At 43.9% G+C, this 16,521-nt stretch overlaps 1 protein-coding gene and 1 long non-coding RNA gene across 3 annotated transcripts in view; one reads left to right on the forward strand and one right to left on the reverse strand.

Annotated features, from left to right (window-relative positions):
- LOC134357858 (apoptosis regulator Bcl-2-like) overlaps positions 1 to 6,903 on the reverse strand; it is a 176,834-nt gene extending 169,931 nt beyond the window's left edge. Inside the window, exon 1 of one of the 2 annotated variants that reach the window (XM_063069578.1) lies at positions 5,348 to 5,830. In XM_063069578.1, the coding sequence (XP_062925648.1) occupies positions 5,348 to 5,815 (468 nt within the window). In that variant the 5' untranslated portion in view covers positions 5,816 to 5,830. Of the gene's footprint in view, positions 1 to 5,347 lie in introns of both variants that reach the window. The other variant, XM_063069577.1, reaches the window with a different exon arrangement.
- On the forward strand, positions 5,334 to 16,063 carry LOC134357859 (uncharacterized). The gene is made up of 3 exons (XR_010020743.1): positions 5,334 to 5,392; positions 13,907 to 14,056; positions 15,878 to 16,063. It is a non-coding gene; the product is annotated as an uncharacterized LOC134357859 (long non-coding RNA).
- The last annotated feature ends 458 nt before the right edge of the window (positions 16,064 to 16,521 follow it).

The following is a 16,521-nucleotide window of genomic DNA, read 5'->3' on the forward strand; positions in this document are numbered from 1 at the left end:
ATGACTGGCCTTGCTAGTTTTCCCCAGAGGATGAGCACTTAAATCAACTTAATCTACTTCTTAATCCATAGCCCTGCAAGTTCGTCATTCTCTATCACATGCCCAACGCACATTTCAAAATTATTAATGGAATCCTCAACACAACACTCCAAATCCATAAGGGCATAACACATAGAAGCAGAATTAGGCCCTCTGGCCCATCAAGTGTGCTCTGTCATCCCATCATGACTGATTTATTACCCCCCCCCCAAACCCAAACCCATTCTCCTGTTTTCTCCCCATAACCCTTAACACCCTTACTAATCAAGAACCTATCAAGTTCCACCTTAAGGACACCAATGACTTGGCCTCTACAACCATCTGTAGCAAAAAAATCTCCAGACTCCTCACCCTCCAGCTAAAGAAATTCCTCCTCATCTCTGTTCTAAAGAAATGGCCTTGTATTCTGAAGCTGTGCCTTCTTGTTCTAGACTCCCCCACTATAAGAAACATCCTCTCCATGTCCACTCTATCTAGGCCTTTTAATATTTGAAAGGTTTCAGTAATATTCATCCCACACTCTTCAAAACTCCAGCAAGTAAAGAAAATCAGAACAAGCATTCATTTAGAGAGGAGTAGAATAAAAACATGGAATATAGGACATACAACAGGTCCAGAGCAATCAAAAGCTTCTCATTCATTAACCCTTTAAGCAGCATTCAGCATCAGAGACACTCACCACCTGGGTCATGCTCTCTTCTCGCTGCTGCCATCAGAAAGGTGATACAGGAGCCTCAGGACTCACACCACCAGGTTCAGGAACAGCTATTACACCTCAACCAACAGACTTTTGATCCAGTAGGGATCACTTCATTCAACTTCACTTGCCCCATCACTGAACTATTCCCACAAGCCATGCACTCATTTGCACGGATTCTTCGTCTCATGTTCTAGATATTTATTATTGCTATTTTCTCTTTTGTATTTGCACAGCTGGTTGCCTTTTGCACATTGGTTGTTTGTCTGGCCTGTTGGGTGCGTTCTTTCAATAATTCTATGATGGTTTTTGGAATTGCTGGAATGCCCACAAGAAAATAAACCACAATGTTGTATATATGTACTTTGATAATAAATTTACTTTGAACTTTAATCCTGACAGGAACTGAGGGAAAAAGCTATCTCAAATCCTTTATAAATGGATTTTAAACTTAGCTGTAGCTGGCCGACGTATGAAAAGGAACAGTATTCTCAATCCAAACTTTAAAAACACTCATTTGAAATCCACCCTTTACTTTCCCAGGGGAAAGCAACTTTAACTCATCCAGATTTTGTTGTCTCATCAGTCAGATTTGATAAGACAGGTGGAGAGAGAGAATTAATGCAGATAACCCTTAATGTCCTGATTAAATCTTGAATCAATAAGGATTTACCACCTACAGTATCTCTGAGTTAGGGGTTGGTAGCATGGCTAGTTAAAAAGGAAAGCCAAGATTCCAACAGAGTTCATCCTGACCACAAGATATAGTAGCAGAATTAAGCCATTTGGCCCAATGAGTCTGCTCTACCATTCCATCATGGCTGATTTATTTTTCTTCATAATTCCATTCTTCTACCTGTAACCCTTTCACACCCTGACTAATCAAAAACCTATCAACCTTTAAATACACCCATGAGTTGGCCTCCACAGCCATATGTGCCAATGAATTCCACAGATTCACCACCCTCTGACTAAAGAAATTCCTCTTCACCTCTGCAGGTTCAGTTAGTAAACGTTTATACCAATTTTCCTTCCATATTCCTTTCTCCAGAACATTTCCTTCCACCCTACCACAAAATGTCGCTGCACTCTCAGTGTCAGTTTACTAGATGCACCTGTACACTTGCTCACCAATGCAAACATCCAATCATATGGCATCAACTCAATGCACAAAAGCATGTCAACATGGTCAAGAGGTCTGGTTGTTGTTTAGACCAAACATCAAAAAGGGGGAAAGAAATGTGCTCCAAGTGATTTTGACTGTGGAATGATCATTGGTGCCAGATGGGGTAGTTTGTCCATCTCAGAAACTGCTGATCCCCTGGGATTTTCATGCACCAGCCTCGAGAGTTTACAGAGAATGGTGCCAGAAACAAAAGACATCCAGTGAGCGGCAGTTCTGTGGGAGAATTTGGCTTATTAATGAGGAGAATGGCCAGACTGGTTCAAGCTGATAGCAACTCCAAGGCAAACCTTGAAGTGGATAAGCTACAGCAGCAGAAGGCCACCAACATACTCTCAGCGGCCTCTTTATTAGGTGGTGGGCGCCCCTCATATAGTGGCTACTGAGCGTATATTTTGTAGGTGCCTGCTTAACTTTATGTTATGGATATAGCTTGATGATCACTTTTGTGAATATATTTCAATAAAAGGCAGAATACACACGATGTAAAACAATGTTACAGCATTGGCCAACTGGAAACAAAACGAATGGTAAAAGCCTTTGTCCTCACATGTAGTCTGTGCTGTGCCCCTGAGAATACTTTTATCATGGTTCCTTCAGATGACTATCATACAGGTCAACATACAAAGAAACTACAAGAATAAAGAAGGCATTCAACCCACATGTCTAAAAGAGAAATAAGGCAATGGCAAATTGGCATACCAAGTGGCTCTTTCTATTGTTTTACCTTATTCAAGCTCAGATGTTCCCAACCTGGGGTCCTCAGGCCCCTTTCTTAATGGTATTGGTCCACGGCATTGAAAAGGTTGGGAACCTCTGTCAAGCTTAATGTTCTGTGTCATGATTTGATTCTTGGCCTCATGATCTACCTCGTTATGATCTCGCACTGTACTGTTTCCCTGCACTGCACTTCCACTGTAGCTTTCCATGTAATTCTGCGCTGTTACTGTTTCCACCTCAATGCACTGTGTAATTATTTGATCTGTATGAAGAGTAGACAAGACACACTTTTCACTGTATCTCTGTACATGTGACAATAATAAACTAACTTGGGGTGTCACCTAAAACTTTGACAAACTTCTATAGATGTGTGGTGGAGAATATATTGACCGACTGTATCACAGCCTGGTATGGAAACACCAATGCCCTTGAATGGAAAATCCTACAAAAAGAAGTGGACAAAGCCCAGTCCATCATGCGTAAAGCCCTTTCCCCCCCCCCCCGCCCCCCCACTGAGCACATCTACATGGAGCACTGTCTCAGGAAAGCAGCATCCATTGTCAGGGATCACCACCTCGCAGGTGAAGCTCTCTTCTCACTGCTGCTACCAGGAAGAAGGTACACAAACCTTAGGAGGCACACCACCAGATTCAGGAACAGTTATTACCCCTCAACCACTGGGCTCTTGAACCAGAAGGATAACTTCACTCACCCTTACACTGAACTCTTCCCACAACTTATGGGCATACCTTCAAGGACTCTTCATCTCATGTACTTGATATTTATTATTATTTTGTTTTTCTTTACTTTTTGTATTTGCACAGTTTGAAGTCTTTTGCACATTAGTTGTCTGTCTCGTGTGCAGCTTTTTTCATTGATTCTATTGTGTTTCTTTGCACTTAATGTGAATGTCTGCAAGAAAACAAATCTCAGGGTTGTAGATGGCAGCATACATGTACTTTGATAATATATTTACTTCTGAAACTTTGAATACCGATGGACTGTTAGCTTGGAAGAAAAAAAATCTCAGAAGAAAGGCACAGCTCCAATTCTAACTACAATAAAAAGAAATTTGGCTATCCATGTCCATTAAAGGTGCAAAGGAAATCCAAGTCCTTCAGATTTTAATCTACCATATACACATCCAATTAGTCACTCAAACTGGAGCCCAATAATAATGAAATATTCAAGGTGTTCACAATTATATCAATATTTAGATCGGTATTTCAAGCTGTTTTGCTGCATAATTGAATCAGAAGTTATTCAATTACGAATTAGCTCTAAACTGAAATTATACATGCTACATCCAACAGATTTGAGGACAATGAGAATAAACACGATTCTGATATGCCACAACAAAGGCAGATTAACTCATTGGGATTTTACATTGAATCCATCATGGGTAGCACAATATATTAGAGGATAACAAATAAACAAGATCTTACACAAAAGGATCTATCATAGACAGATGTCTTGATGCAAGGAGGAGGGGACCAAAGACCCATACAAGAGATAGTGGGTGGTGGGTTGGAAAAATGATAATCCCCAAAAGGACAGATGTTGTTGAACAGTGCAGTGAGCAGACATGATGCCGGCTTAACAGTAATTAGAAGCAATTAAATTGATGTGAGAAACTCTTGTGTTAGTTCACAATTTTTAACTGATAAACTTTAAAGACACATTTGCATTAGAGAACGATTGCGTAGAGAATTTATTGGAACAAAGTTGTCAAAAGTGCAGTTGACCATGAGAAGCAAAAAAAGTGTTAAGTGTTGCAATTGCTTAAAAATAGCATCAGCCTCCTTCCCAGATACCAAGATCCTAGAAAGACGGTTGGATTGAGATTGCTGTCAATTTCTGTCACATCACATCTAGTTGACCACATTCAAGAGCAGACCTAGCTATATAATTAATGAATGAAGTTATCACAGCACTTCAATTGTGCAGTACAGAATGATGTTATCTACTACTGCTGTTGTCTTTCAGAGGTACACAGAGATCTATAAATACACACCCAAAATCTATTAATGTAAATAGGAGAGGCGCGTTGTTCAAATAGAAACGTATTCCATGTCTTGTAGGCATTTTTACAAGAAAACAAAATGAAGAGAAGGAATTGAAAAGAGAAGTAAACCGAGGAACCAAAGACCACTCAAAACTTATCAACGTTGCTTTTAACCAACATATTTTTGTCTTTTATCTTCATGTTTATTTCTATTTTGTTTTCATGGTTGCAGTTTATCCCATTATAAAGCACTTTGAACTACATCGTCTGCATGAAAAGCGCTCTATAAATAAGTTTATTTGTTTACCATCTTTGGAACAAAATTGGCAGCACCATAACATGCAAGAATGTGAATAAAGACAGCAACGTGATTTGTTGAGCGTACCACCCCTTCTTCCTCCGCAGACCCCCGCACAGGTATTGCATGTGGGTGGACAGAAAAAATTAAAAGTGACCGGCGGGCACTGAATGAAAAGGGCAGGCTCGTGTGGAAGGTGGGTGTGCAGCGGACATAAGTGGGCAGGAGGGGGGAAAACTAATATGTCACTGTGCCGATAGGTAGGTGGGCAGTGCGAAGAGGTGGGCAGAGGTGACCAGCAGATACAACCGGAGGGGAAATGTGGCAGACAGGTGGGTGTCCGGCTAACAGACACAGGGGCTCGCGCATGCGGAGGTTGGCTGCCGCTCGCTCACTCTCACCTACCCAGTCTCCATTGGCGCGGATCCAATCGGTGAGGCTGCTGTCAAGGTAAGCGGTCATCCAGGCGGCGATGCTGTCGACCAGCGACGCCATGTCCCTCCTCTTGATGCTCTCCACACACAAGGTGCCCCCGAACACGAAGAAAGCCACCACTCGGCCCCAGTTGACCCCGTCGCGGAACAGCTCCTCGGCCACCGCCTCGAAGCGGTGGCGGGCGGTGTCGGGCTCGAAGCGCATCTGCAGCGCGATGTCAGCGAACTCCTGCTGGTACTGGCGCTCGAAGCTGTCGCCCACCTCCCGGAGGACGCGGTGCGCCTTCTCGGCGGCGGCGGCGTGAGCGGCAGACCGAAGGGACCCGCTGCGCAGGGTCGGGCTGCCGTCGGTGTCCAGCGGTTCCTCCCACACGTAGCCATGCCGGGAAAGCCGGTAGTACAGGTAGTGGCACACCAGGTCTCGGCTGCTGTATGACATTTTTCGCTCTGGGAAATGCGTCCGGGGAGGGGGGGCGATGTTGCCGATCTAAATCCAATATACAAAATCGGAATTCAGAACCAAGCACCGCACATCCTCGGAAAACACCTTCCAGCCCCCTCTCCTGCAAAGAGAGGTGTTTTCCCCAGACTCCTAGGGTATCAATTGGCTGCTCTCCGCCTCCTCAGACCTTATTTAAATGTGTTTGTATTCCCCCAAGCATGCTCTTCTTCAACGAAGGGGATTTCTTCAGTTTTTTTTCCAAATAAACTACGTTCTGGTTCCAACTGCTCCTGAAAGTGTTGGTTTTTAATCCGCCTCCCTCCTTACCGCCAAGGGAAAGTTCCGCCCTCGGCTCGCCGCAAGTTGCTTTTTATATATTTTTTAAAACTTTCTCAAAATGTGTCTGATCCTAAGTTCGATACAGCCTGAAGTTTTCCGATTGGGCAGAAGTGGCGGTGGAGAATTTCTGCGCCTTCCGCTGAAGGAAAGAGGAATTAACTTTTTCCTCTCTCTCTCTCTTTCGTTGAACCGGGGGTTTTCCTGGCGGATTGTAACCGCACTGCTTCCTGAGGTTGGAGTCCCTGGGCTGGGAAAGAACAGGCAGCGGCCAGTTGGTCTGCTCAGGGTACGGGGGCCGGAGTTAACGCACAGACACACTCCTCGTCCCCTCGAAGTGATCACCAGGGCTACCGTTTGCAAAATGCCGCCAAATCCAGAAGGGGACCTCGGGCTCTCCTCTCCCCTCCCCCCTGGTTTTCCGCTTCCCAGATACCCCCGTGCAAACGCTCGGACGCGCCGTCCTCCTGGGCGTTGCTGCGCAAAGGAAGGGGGAATCCTGCAGTCACTTCCAAAGCTGGATCGCCATCGCTTCGCCCCGCTCAGCACCAGGCACCACTTTCTCTTATTTTCCTACCTCTTCATCTCATTTGCTTCTCCAGAAGACACGCAATTTCCTGCGCGTCACCGCGCTGTTCATTCAGTAAAAAATCTTGATGAGAGAATGGGAGGCGCCGCCGCAACACTATCGCCCGGGGCCGGCCAATCCAGCGAGGAACACTTGTGACCCTCGGTAGTGAGGGTCCGCCGAGTATGGCAGAGGATGAGTGTGCCATTTACGAATCGACCACTTAATTCGGCGGGCCGGGCAGCAGAGTTTGAGGAAGTATGTGGTCAAGCAGATCACACACAACTCTTCATTCCAGGCACATTCGATGCAAGGGCGCTGTTCTAAAAGGAAATGTCCGGGGTGGTCGGGTGGGGGAACATGAGAAATTTGTCAGTAAATTCTCCCAAATCGGGGGGAAAAAGTTGACTTTTTTTTCCTAGAAACAAGACGTCGGAAGGCTATCTGAATTAATGCTAAAATGTTCGAAGCAATCTGTATGCCTAAAAATTTAGCTCCGTTTCACCGGTTGTTATTGCTCTAAGTATAATGTGTTTCCTAAAGTTTATTGTCTATTGGCGTAAACAAAATTGCCTTATAAAATTAAGTGATTTAGTTAATATAAACGAATTGCGTGGTCCCTGACTGTCATCCGAACCCAAAGAGTTTCGTTCTACAACTGTCATCAGCTTCTTATTTTGACATAGCATTCTTGCACAAGATCCGGATAATTTCTTTATTTTCGGGGCAATTTTCGTTAGCTAGAGCGTGGTAGATCTTTGGAATTCATTGCCGCAGACCAGGACCTTGGGTATATTTAAAGCGGAGGTTGACAGGTTCTTCACTAGTAAGTGCGTCGAACTTTACGGGGAATGGGGTTGAGAGAGATGAACGAATGGCGGAGCAGACTCGATGGGCCGAATAGCCTAATTCTGCTCCAATGTCTGGCGGCTTTCTGAATTTCAGAAGAATGTCACACACAAGCCTCGCTCATCAGCAGGAGAAGGAAATGCCTCGACCAAGTAAATCCAGAAACGACCTTTGACATTGTTTTTATTTGTCTCAGCTCTGGCAGGTGGATCGCACTTGGGGGAAAACGATTAAGCGTGATGGGCACAAGACATGGACGTAGTTGACAGTTTTATTTCGAGTCCCTATTTTGTTTAAAATGCATCATGCTGTCGACAAAACCTTTAATTTTCTTGTCGCGATATTTTTTGTCATTTTCTATTTTAAATGTCTGGTAACCGCGTTCGTCACGAAAATGCGCAATTGCTCCCTCGCTCGACTCGAGGTGCTCCAATCTTAAACGTCCTAAACTCAATTCCGATGCCAACTGTTCCCGAAATTACCCTTTCAATTGATTTCTAAAATAAATTGAAATCGAGCGTACATGGATATAAAACGGAATGCATGTTTTTTTAAAAAATAAGAACTGAATTTTATCAGCATGTCCTTCCCCCTCGAAACTCATTTCGTAAGTTGTATGTTTTAGGACAGGGGATGGAGGGTCCTCTTCTTTAGCCAGTCTCCTGGGATTGAGAAGCCTTCCTTCCCACTCGGGTCCCTGCGGGTTACGATGTTGAACCCGGTGTGGGACCTGTGGACTACAATGCCGCAGGTGGAACAGCGGGAGGGTGGGGAGCTGCTGTACGTACATAAACCTCTGTCGTGTGTGCATCCTGACGGCGCCATGATCATTCTGAGCGACCGTGGACAGGATTTCCTACCAGTTTGTGAGAACATTTTCGTGAGGGCAGAAATTTAGGAAGTGTCAACTCGGGTGCAACGTAGAAAGCGCAATGATAATGATGTAAGTTAACCATCGAAAGGCTAGCAATTAAGATTGGAATTAGCAGAGCAGAGGACACAAAAGCCTGAAAGCGCACACCACGAGATTTAAGAAAAGCTTTGATCCCACTGTTATGACTATTGAATGAATCCCTAGAGATAGTTTGGATTCTTGATGTCACAATCTACCTTGTCATGTCTTGCACCTTATCGTCTGTCTGTACTGCACTTTCCCTGTAACCGCAATGGTTTATTCTTCATTCTGTTATTGTTTCCCCGTGTACACTGATGTGATGAAATGATCTCTGCGAACGGCTTGCTGAAGATTTTCGCTCTACTTCAGTACATGTGACAATAACAATAAGCCGAAGACGATGGCGAATTTCCACAGTCGAGACCATTCTGACTGGCTGCATTACCACCCGGTGTGGAGCGGCCGCTGTCCGGGATCGGAAGAAGCTGCGGAAAGTTGTAAACTCAGTCAGCTCCATCATGGGCACCAGCCTCCCCGGCGTCCAGGACCTCTTCAAACAGAGATGCCTCAGGCAGGGAGCATCCATTATGAAGGAACCCCACCACCCGGCACATGCTCTCTTCCTGTTGCTACCGGCAGGCAGCGGGTACGGAAGCCTGAAATATCAACGATTCATGATGATTGGGGAAGGGAGAGGGGAGAGAGCGGAAAGCACCAGAGAGACATTCAGTAGTGATCAATAAACCAATTGTTTGGAATCCAATGACCTTGCCCGATGTCTCAGAGTCAGGTGGATCTCCAGCTGTGCCACCCACCCCCCCCCCAGCACTCCTCTTCTGCCACCTGTCTCACACCCTTCCCTCCTCGAAATTCCCAACACCCTTTGGTCCCACCGGATTTACAAACTCTCTCTCTCTCTCTCTCTCTGCTTCACGTTGAGAAATACACTCCTGTGCTAAAGTTTTAGGCAGCCTAACTAATATATATACATATATATAAAACTTCTGTACAGTATTGTATATGTACATGAAACTTATACTTTCTAATATTTATGAACTTACAATTATGTTTCATATACAGCGTCTAATATAGACTCCGTGGCCACTGAATTACGACGGGAGTGGAACCTGGTGTGCGCTTCTGCTGTTGTAGCTCATCCTCTTAAGTTCTGACATGGTGTGCATTCACAGATACTCTTCTGCACACCACTGTTGTAACCCATGGGTTTTTGAGTTACTGTTATCTTGTCAGCTCGGACCACTCTAGCCATTCTCCTTTGACCTCTCTAATTAACAAGGTGTTTTCACCCATAAACTGCTCACTGGATGGTTTTGTTTTGGTTTTTTTTTTGCACTATTCTCCGCAAAGTCTGGAGACATGTACGTGAAAATCCCAGGAGATCAGTAGTTTCTAAAATACTCAAGCCACCCTGTCTGGTACCAACAGTCATTCCACTGTCAAAGTCACTTAGATCACAATTCTTCTCCATTCTGATGTTTGGTCTGAACAACAACTGATCTCCTTGATTATGTCTGTAGGCTTTGAGTTGCTGCCACCTAATTGGCTGACTAGATATTTGCATTAATGAGAAGGTGTACAGGTGTGCCTAATAAAATGGTCAGTGACTGATACGCCGTAGGGTAAGGGATGGAGGTTGTTATTCTTAGTCGGTCTCCTGGGATTGAGAACTTGAGTTCTACGGGTTATGACGTTGAGGCCAGTGTGGTGCTTGCACACTATTCCGCGGGTTGTGGGTTTGATCTCAGCATTTAAGAGAATTATTTATAAATACATGGATGGGAGGGGTATGGAGAGCTATAGTCCAGGTGCAGGTCAATGGGACCAGACAGAGTAACAATAGTGTGATCAATCAAGTCCCAATCAAGTATAATGTTCTGATAAAGGGTTGCCTATTGGTAGGTCTTCAGGTGGCTTTTGCAGCTAGTCTAGGGTCCACATAAATGAGTGACTTTAATGTGGGGAGGCTAATGCATATGCAGCTACCACACAGCCCTTGACAGATAAGGGTTAGGGTCCGGTGGGATGGACGACAAGATGACTGGGCAGGCAGAATAATTGTTTGGCATGGACTAGATGGGCTGAAGGGCACATTTCCATCTCTTTAGCTGGAGAAGCAGGTAGAAGAGAGGCAGGTGTCTATATTGAGCTCCTATGTGCTCCTGTCCAGCGTGCACCCCGAGGTTTACATGGTCATTTTGAGTGATTATAGGCAGGAATTTCCACCAGATATTGGGAATGTTACAAGACTGAGCATGCTCTTGAATCACAAACACTGCAGATGCTGGTTATCCAGAGTAAAACACACAAAATGCTGGAGGAATTCAGTAGATCAGGCAGTGCCCATGGTAAGGAATAAAGAGTCAACGTTTCAGGCCAAGACCCTTCTTCAAGACCTTCATCATGTGCTCCTCCAGCATTTTGCATGTAATATTCTTGAATCATTCCTTTAGTCGATCTGATAGTTTTTCTGCCATGATTAAGCTCAGCATGTCTGTTTCAGGAAACTGGTGGGCACATCATTGACCTGACAGAGGATGTGGGCACAGGTTTGCTTATCCTGTTGGTGTATTTGGAGAATTTCACTGCGCTGGGAGGTTAACTGCAAGTGGAAAGTGAACAATGAATGGCAGGATCCTTAGGGAATTTCACTGTACGGAGGGATCTTGGGATGCAAGTCCATTGCTCTATGACTGCTGCAACACCAGTGGAAGGGTGGTAATGAAAAACTTATAGTGTGCTTGCCTTTACCCGTTAGGGTATTGAGCATCAAAGCTGGGAAGTCATGTGGCAGCTGCATAAAACTTTAGATAGACCACATTCCCTCATCACATTACAGGAAGGATGTGGGGGCTTTGGAGAGAGTACAAGAGGTTCACTAGGATGTTGTTTGGATTGGAGAACATGAGCTAGAAGGAGAAATTGGCATACTTGGATTGTTTTCTGTGGACCCTCGGAAGCTGACTTGGGGGGGGTGGGGGGGGAGTCGACGTGATAGAAATATGTGAGACTCACACATGGGGTAGACAGTCAGTCTTTTTCCCAGGGGGGAGACATTAAAGATTAGAGGTGATCTATTTAAGATGAGAGGAGAAAAGTTTAAAGGAGTTGTGCGAGGGAAGTTTTTTTAAATATATGGAGAACAAGATATGATAATGATATTTTAGATGTATTTAGAGATACATGAATAGGCCAGGAGTGGGTGGATGTAGACCGCACATAAGCAGATGTGATTAGGTTAAATGGTATCACGATGGGTCAAGATTCAAGACTGAAGATTGTTTAATGTCATTTCCAGTACACAAGTATAAAGGAGTATGAAATACAGTAATTGCTACTCCAGATCTGATACAGCACGAAAATACAATACATATAAATACATAGAATAGATGGATTACAGTCATAGATGTATTGGGCATGCAATCAAAGGTACAGGAGTGCCTGTAAACAAGGTGACTCTGACTGGAAATGATAAAGTAGTGGTGGTGAGTTGTGTGGAAGGGTGAGTTAATGGATGGAGATGTTGATCAGCTTGACTGCTTGGGGAAAGGAACTGTTTTTGAGTCTGTTGGTCCTGACATGGATGCTATGCAACATAGCCTCCTCCCTGATGTGTGGGTGGGATCCTTTATGATGTTACTGGCCCTTTTCCAGCACCTTTCTGTACATATATCAAAGGGTCTATTCCTGTTCTGTTCTATGTTCTCTCTACCCAGTAATTTCAGGAACCTGTGGTAAGTAGTTTATGATTTAGATGCATGCAGAAAAATGTATGTTAGCCATTGAGATTGGAATTAGCAGAATATGCAAAAACCCGAAAGTAATCACCAGATTTAAGGAAAGCTTCTATCCCACTGTTGAACAATCCCCTGGTAGGATAAGATGAATTCTTGATGTCACAATGGCCTTGCAACCTTACTGACTGAATATTCAGGAAAGGGGATACAATGCTCCAAGGTGGCCTATTTTGTTCTGGATGGTGCCGAGATTAGCTACAGTGATCTAGGCAAGCAGAGAATGTTCCACCATAACCATTCTGGTAGTCCTCTTGCCTCTTCTCCCCTGCCCTCATGACCTATCTATCACCTCCCTTTGGTTCCCCACCTTCTTCCCCTTGTTCAATGGTCCACTTCCACCTATCTCCTCCCAGCTTCTCACTTCATCTCCCTTTCCCCACCAATGTTCCCTCTCTTCATTTTTTTAACAGCCGCTTAGGCCAACCATTTCTCTGAGCAGGAAATGTTTACACGGCTTGAAAACTGCATGGCACTTTAAATGCTTTAAATGTTTCTTTATAATATATATACTACAAATATTTAGAATGAAAATTGAAAAATCACATACTTTTGATTTTATTTATTGAAGGGTATAATAAAATACAGTACAACAAAGAAAATTCTTTCCCATTCGTAAACATTTTATCATCTGTCTTTATTCCAGCAGCAAGGCAACAAATGCTATGTGCGCGGGAGCATTTCAGTTATTGCGCGGCCATGCCCCTGTACAGCTTAGAGGTAACCGTGTCCCTCACTCACCCATTTCCTCCTTCATCTGGGCTCAGCTGTCACCTGCCAGCTTCTACTCTCTCCCTCACCTTCATATTCTGGCTTCTGCCCACATCCTTTTCAGCCCCCATGAAACGTTGACTGTTAATTTCCCTCCATTGATGCTGCCTGGCTCGATGAGTTCCTCCAGCACTTCATCTCTGTTGTTTTCCATTAGAACTAGTGTTTCACTGATGATGGAAAGATTTGGGGAAATAGGAGATGCGTAATTTACTGGACATATATCTCAACTTCTCTTGCAGGTATAACACCTTCTTCTAAAGTGTTTGTATCTATTTAGAGTGGGCAGATCAATATTCAATGTAATCTGATGATACCTTTAGATAGATCAGGGGTTCCCAACCTTTTTTATGCCATGGACCAACACCACTAAGCAGGGGGTTTATGGACCTCAGGTTGGGAACTCCCCCAACTTGTGATGGAGATCAATGCTGCAGCTAATACAGTCCATCCCCATTCCAAATAAGTTGATTTTGCTCATAAGTCAGAAAATATATTTTTTAAAAGTTGCTTGATACAGTAACCATATCTCCTTGCTTCAACAAATGGTATTAAAAGCACATAAGACTAATTAGAAATGATAATTACTATAAGTGGAAACAGAGAAAACTAATTCTGATATTCAAAATTCAAAGTTCAAAGTAAAATTTGTTATCAGAGTACATACATGTCACCACATACAACCCTGAGATTCTTTCTCTGCGGGCATACTTAGCAATCTATAGAACAGTAACCATAAACAATGAACAACAAACTGTGCAAATGTAAATATAAACAAATAGCAATAAATAATGAGCATGAAATAGCAAGATAAAGGAGTCCTTTTAAGTGAGTGAAGTTATCCCCTTATGTTCAAGACCCTGATGGTTGAGGAGTAGTGACTGTTCTTGGACCTGGTGGTGTGAGTCCTGAGGCACCATCGACCTGAGAGCATGGCCTGGGTGGTGAGGATCTTTGATGGATGCTGCTTCCCCGCGGGACATATTCAGAGGGACATATGTATGCAGGTTAGACTTTTGAATACTATGAGAGCTTGTTTGTATGTTGGGGTGGCTTTAAGTTGGGGATTCATAATATGGGACAACCTGTACCTCTTCTAACTGGCATGCGTTTAGCAACAGTGCGGAATCTGCACCACGCTGCTCATAGATTGCTATTGCCTGAAGATTTGACTTTGGTGCTTTCCAGTGAGTCACTACTTGCAGATTCCATCTGATAACCTTGAAAGGGCACAGTGTTATCACTTGATGGTTGGGACTTTTGGGACTGTATGGCTGTTGTACCACTGCCAAGCTATATCATCTTCCTTGACTAACTGGAAAGAGAAATGGTAATGGGACAATCCAGAGGAGATTCAAGAGAATGATCCTGGGAATGAAGGGGTTAATGTATGAGGAGGGTTTGACGGCTCTCAGCCTGTACTCAGACTGAAGAATGAAGGAGGATCTCATTGAAACCAATTGGATATTGAAAGGGCTAAACAGAGTGAATGTGGAGAGAATGTTTCATACAGTGGGGGAAGTCTAGGACCGGAGGGTGCAGCCTCAGAGTACAAGGACGTCCCTTTAGAACAGAGATGAAGAGGAATTTATTTAGTCAGAGGGTGGTGAATCTGTGGAACTGATTGCTGCAGATGGCTGTGGAGGCCAAGTCACTGGGTATATTTAAAGCAGAGGCTGATAGGTTTTTGATTATTCATGGCATCGAAGATTATGGGGAGAAGGCAAGAGAATGGGATTGAGAGGGATAATAAATCACCCATGAAGGATTGACAGAGCAGAAATGATGGGATGAAGGGGTTAATTCTGCTCCTATATATTATGGTTATCGCAAGTCCTGGTTTTGCGACCACTGACGCCAGGCAGCCAGTCTCTGAGGGCTATTGATAATGACTGGGGTCACCCGTCTTGCAAAGACACTGCCTCGAAGAAGTCAGAGGGAAACCACTTCTGTAGAAATATTTGCTGAGAACAATCATGGTCATGGAAAGACCATGATCGCCCACGTCACATAACAAATGGATGTATTATGGTAATATTGTGTTGGGGGTGAAGGTGGATTGAATACAAGCACCTACCTTAGCAAATATCATTTCTCATTGTCCCAATTATTCCAAGTACTGTTTCTTCTTTGGTGAGCTGCAGCAGAGCTTGTTTCTTTACGGTTAGCTATCGCTGTCTGTAATTACTCAATACGCGGTAGGGGTAGCAGGTACAGGATGATAGGCAGCATAGGTTGAGTGGACAGCCACAGAGTTTTTTTTTCCCCAGGATGGAACCGGCTAATATGAAGAGGGCATAACTTTAAGCTGTATGGAGAAAGTATAGGGGGTGTCAGAGGTGGCTGTTTTTACACAGTACCAGGTGCACTTCCAGGGGAGGAAGTAGAGGCAGATATATTAGGGGCATGTAAGAGATTCTTAAATGGACACGTGGATGATAGAAAAATGGAGGGCTTTGCGGGAGTGAGGGGTTAGACTGACCGGAGAGTAGGTTGAAGGGTCAGCATGACATCATGGGCTGAAGGGCCTGTACTGTGCTTTAATGTTCTATATTCTGTATCCTTCAATTTTTTTTACAATAAAAGAGGATGCACTGGTGCAAGGGTTCCCCACCTGGGGTCTAAGGACCCCTTGGTTAATGGTAGGGGTCCATGGCATAAGAAAAGTTGGGAACCCCTGCAGGGGTAGTGGGTGTTGCACTGGTCTCTGTCTGAATAGCTGGCCGACCAGAGAAAGATGCAAGGGTGGGGCTTCTGTGTGAGGTTCCAGCAGGGCTGATTTCTGGTCGAAGTCCTGGCAGATTATTAACAAATAGTTTTGTCTGTAGTTTCAGTGAACAGATGGTGGATGCAGGGTCGGAGTTGAGGAACGAAGACACTTGAAATCGTTACACTGTTGTTGACCGCGCAGGATTCGGGAACATTTCACAGCTCCTAGGAACGCCTCCTGCAGACTTTGCAATGTGATCTGGCGGAGAAATGGGGCCTTTCTATACAAATAGGCAAAATAAAACACTGAGCCTTTTCTCATATGTGCTGCCTTATTCTTAAATGTTCACCAGATCAAAGTTAACGGTAAATCTGGGAGCATCTGTTAGAAGAGCATGGTGCTTTCCAAGTGCAGGCTGGTTTTATGTATTGTTACCCACTTGGAAAATTGCATCCCTGCTGAGATGATAAGCCAGTGAACAACTTTCTTTTTTTTAATACATTAAGGTAATCAAGTCAACATGTCAATATGTACAATGAGGAATTAAATTACCAAGTAACTGATTAACAGAGCTAAACGATATATCAATAATAATAAGAAAAAATAAAGTGTTAAGAATATTTTTAAGGAAAAAAAGAACCCCTACAAACTAAAACAGTGAACAACTGAGTGTATATTTACTGGGTTTCAAAGTAATTTTATTATCAAAGTACATACATGTCACCACATACTAGCCTGAGGTTCATTTTATTGCAGGCATTC

The sequence above is a fragment of the Mobula hypostoma genome, chromosome 17 (genome assembly GCF_963921235.1).
Source record: "Mobula hypostoma chromosome 17, sMobHyp1.1, whole genome shotgun sequence".
Classification (NCBI taxonomy): domain Eukaryota; kingdom Metazoa; phylum Chordata; class Chondrichthyes; order Myliobatiformes; family Myliobatidae; genus Mobula; species Mobula hypostoma.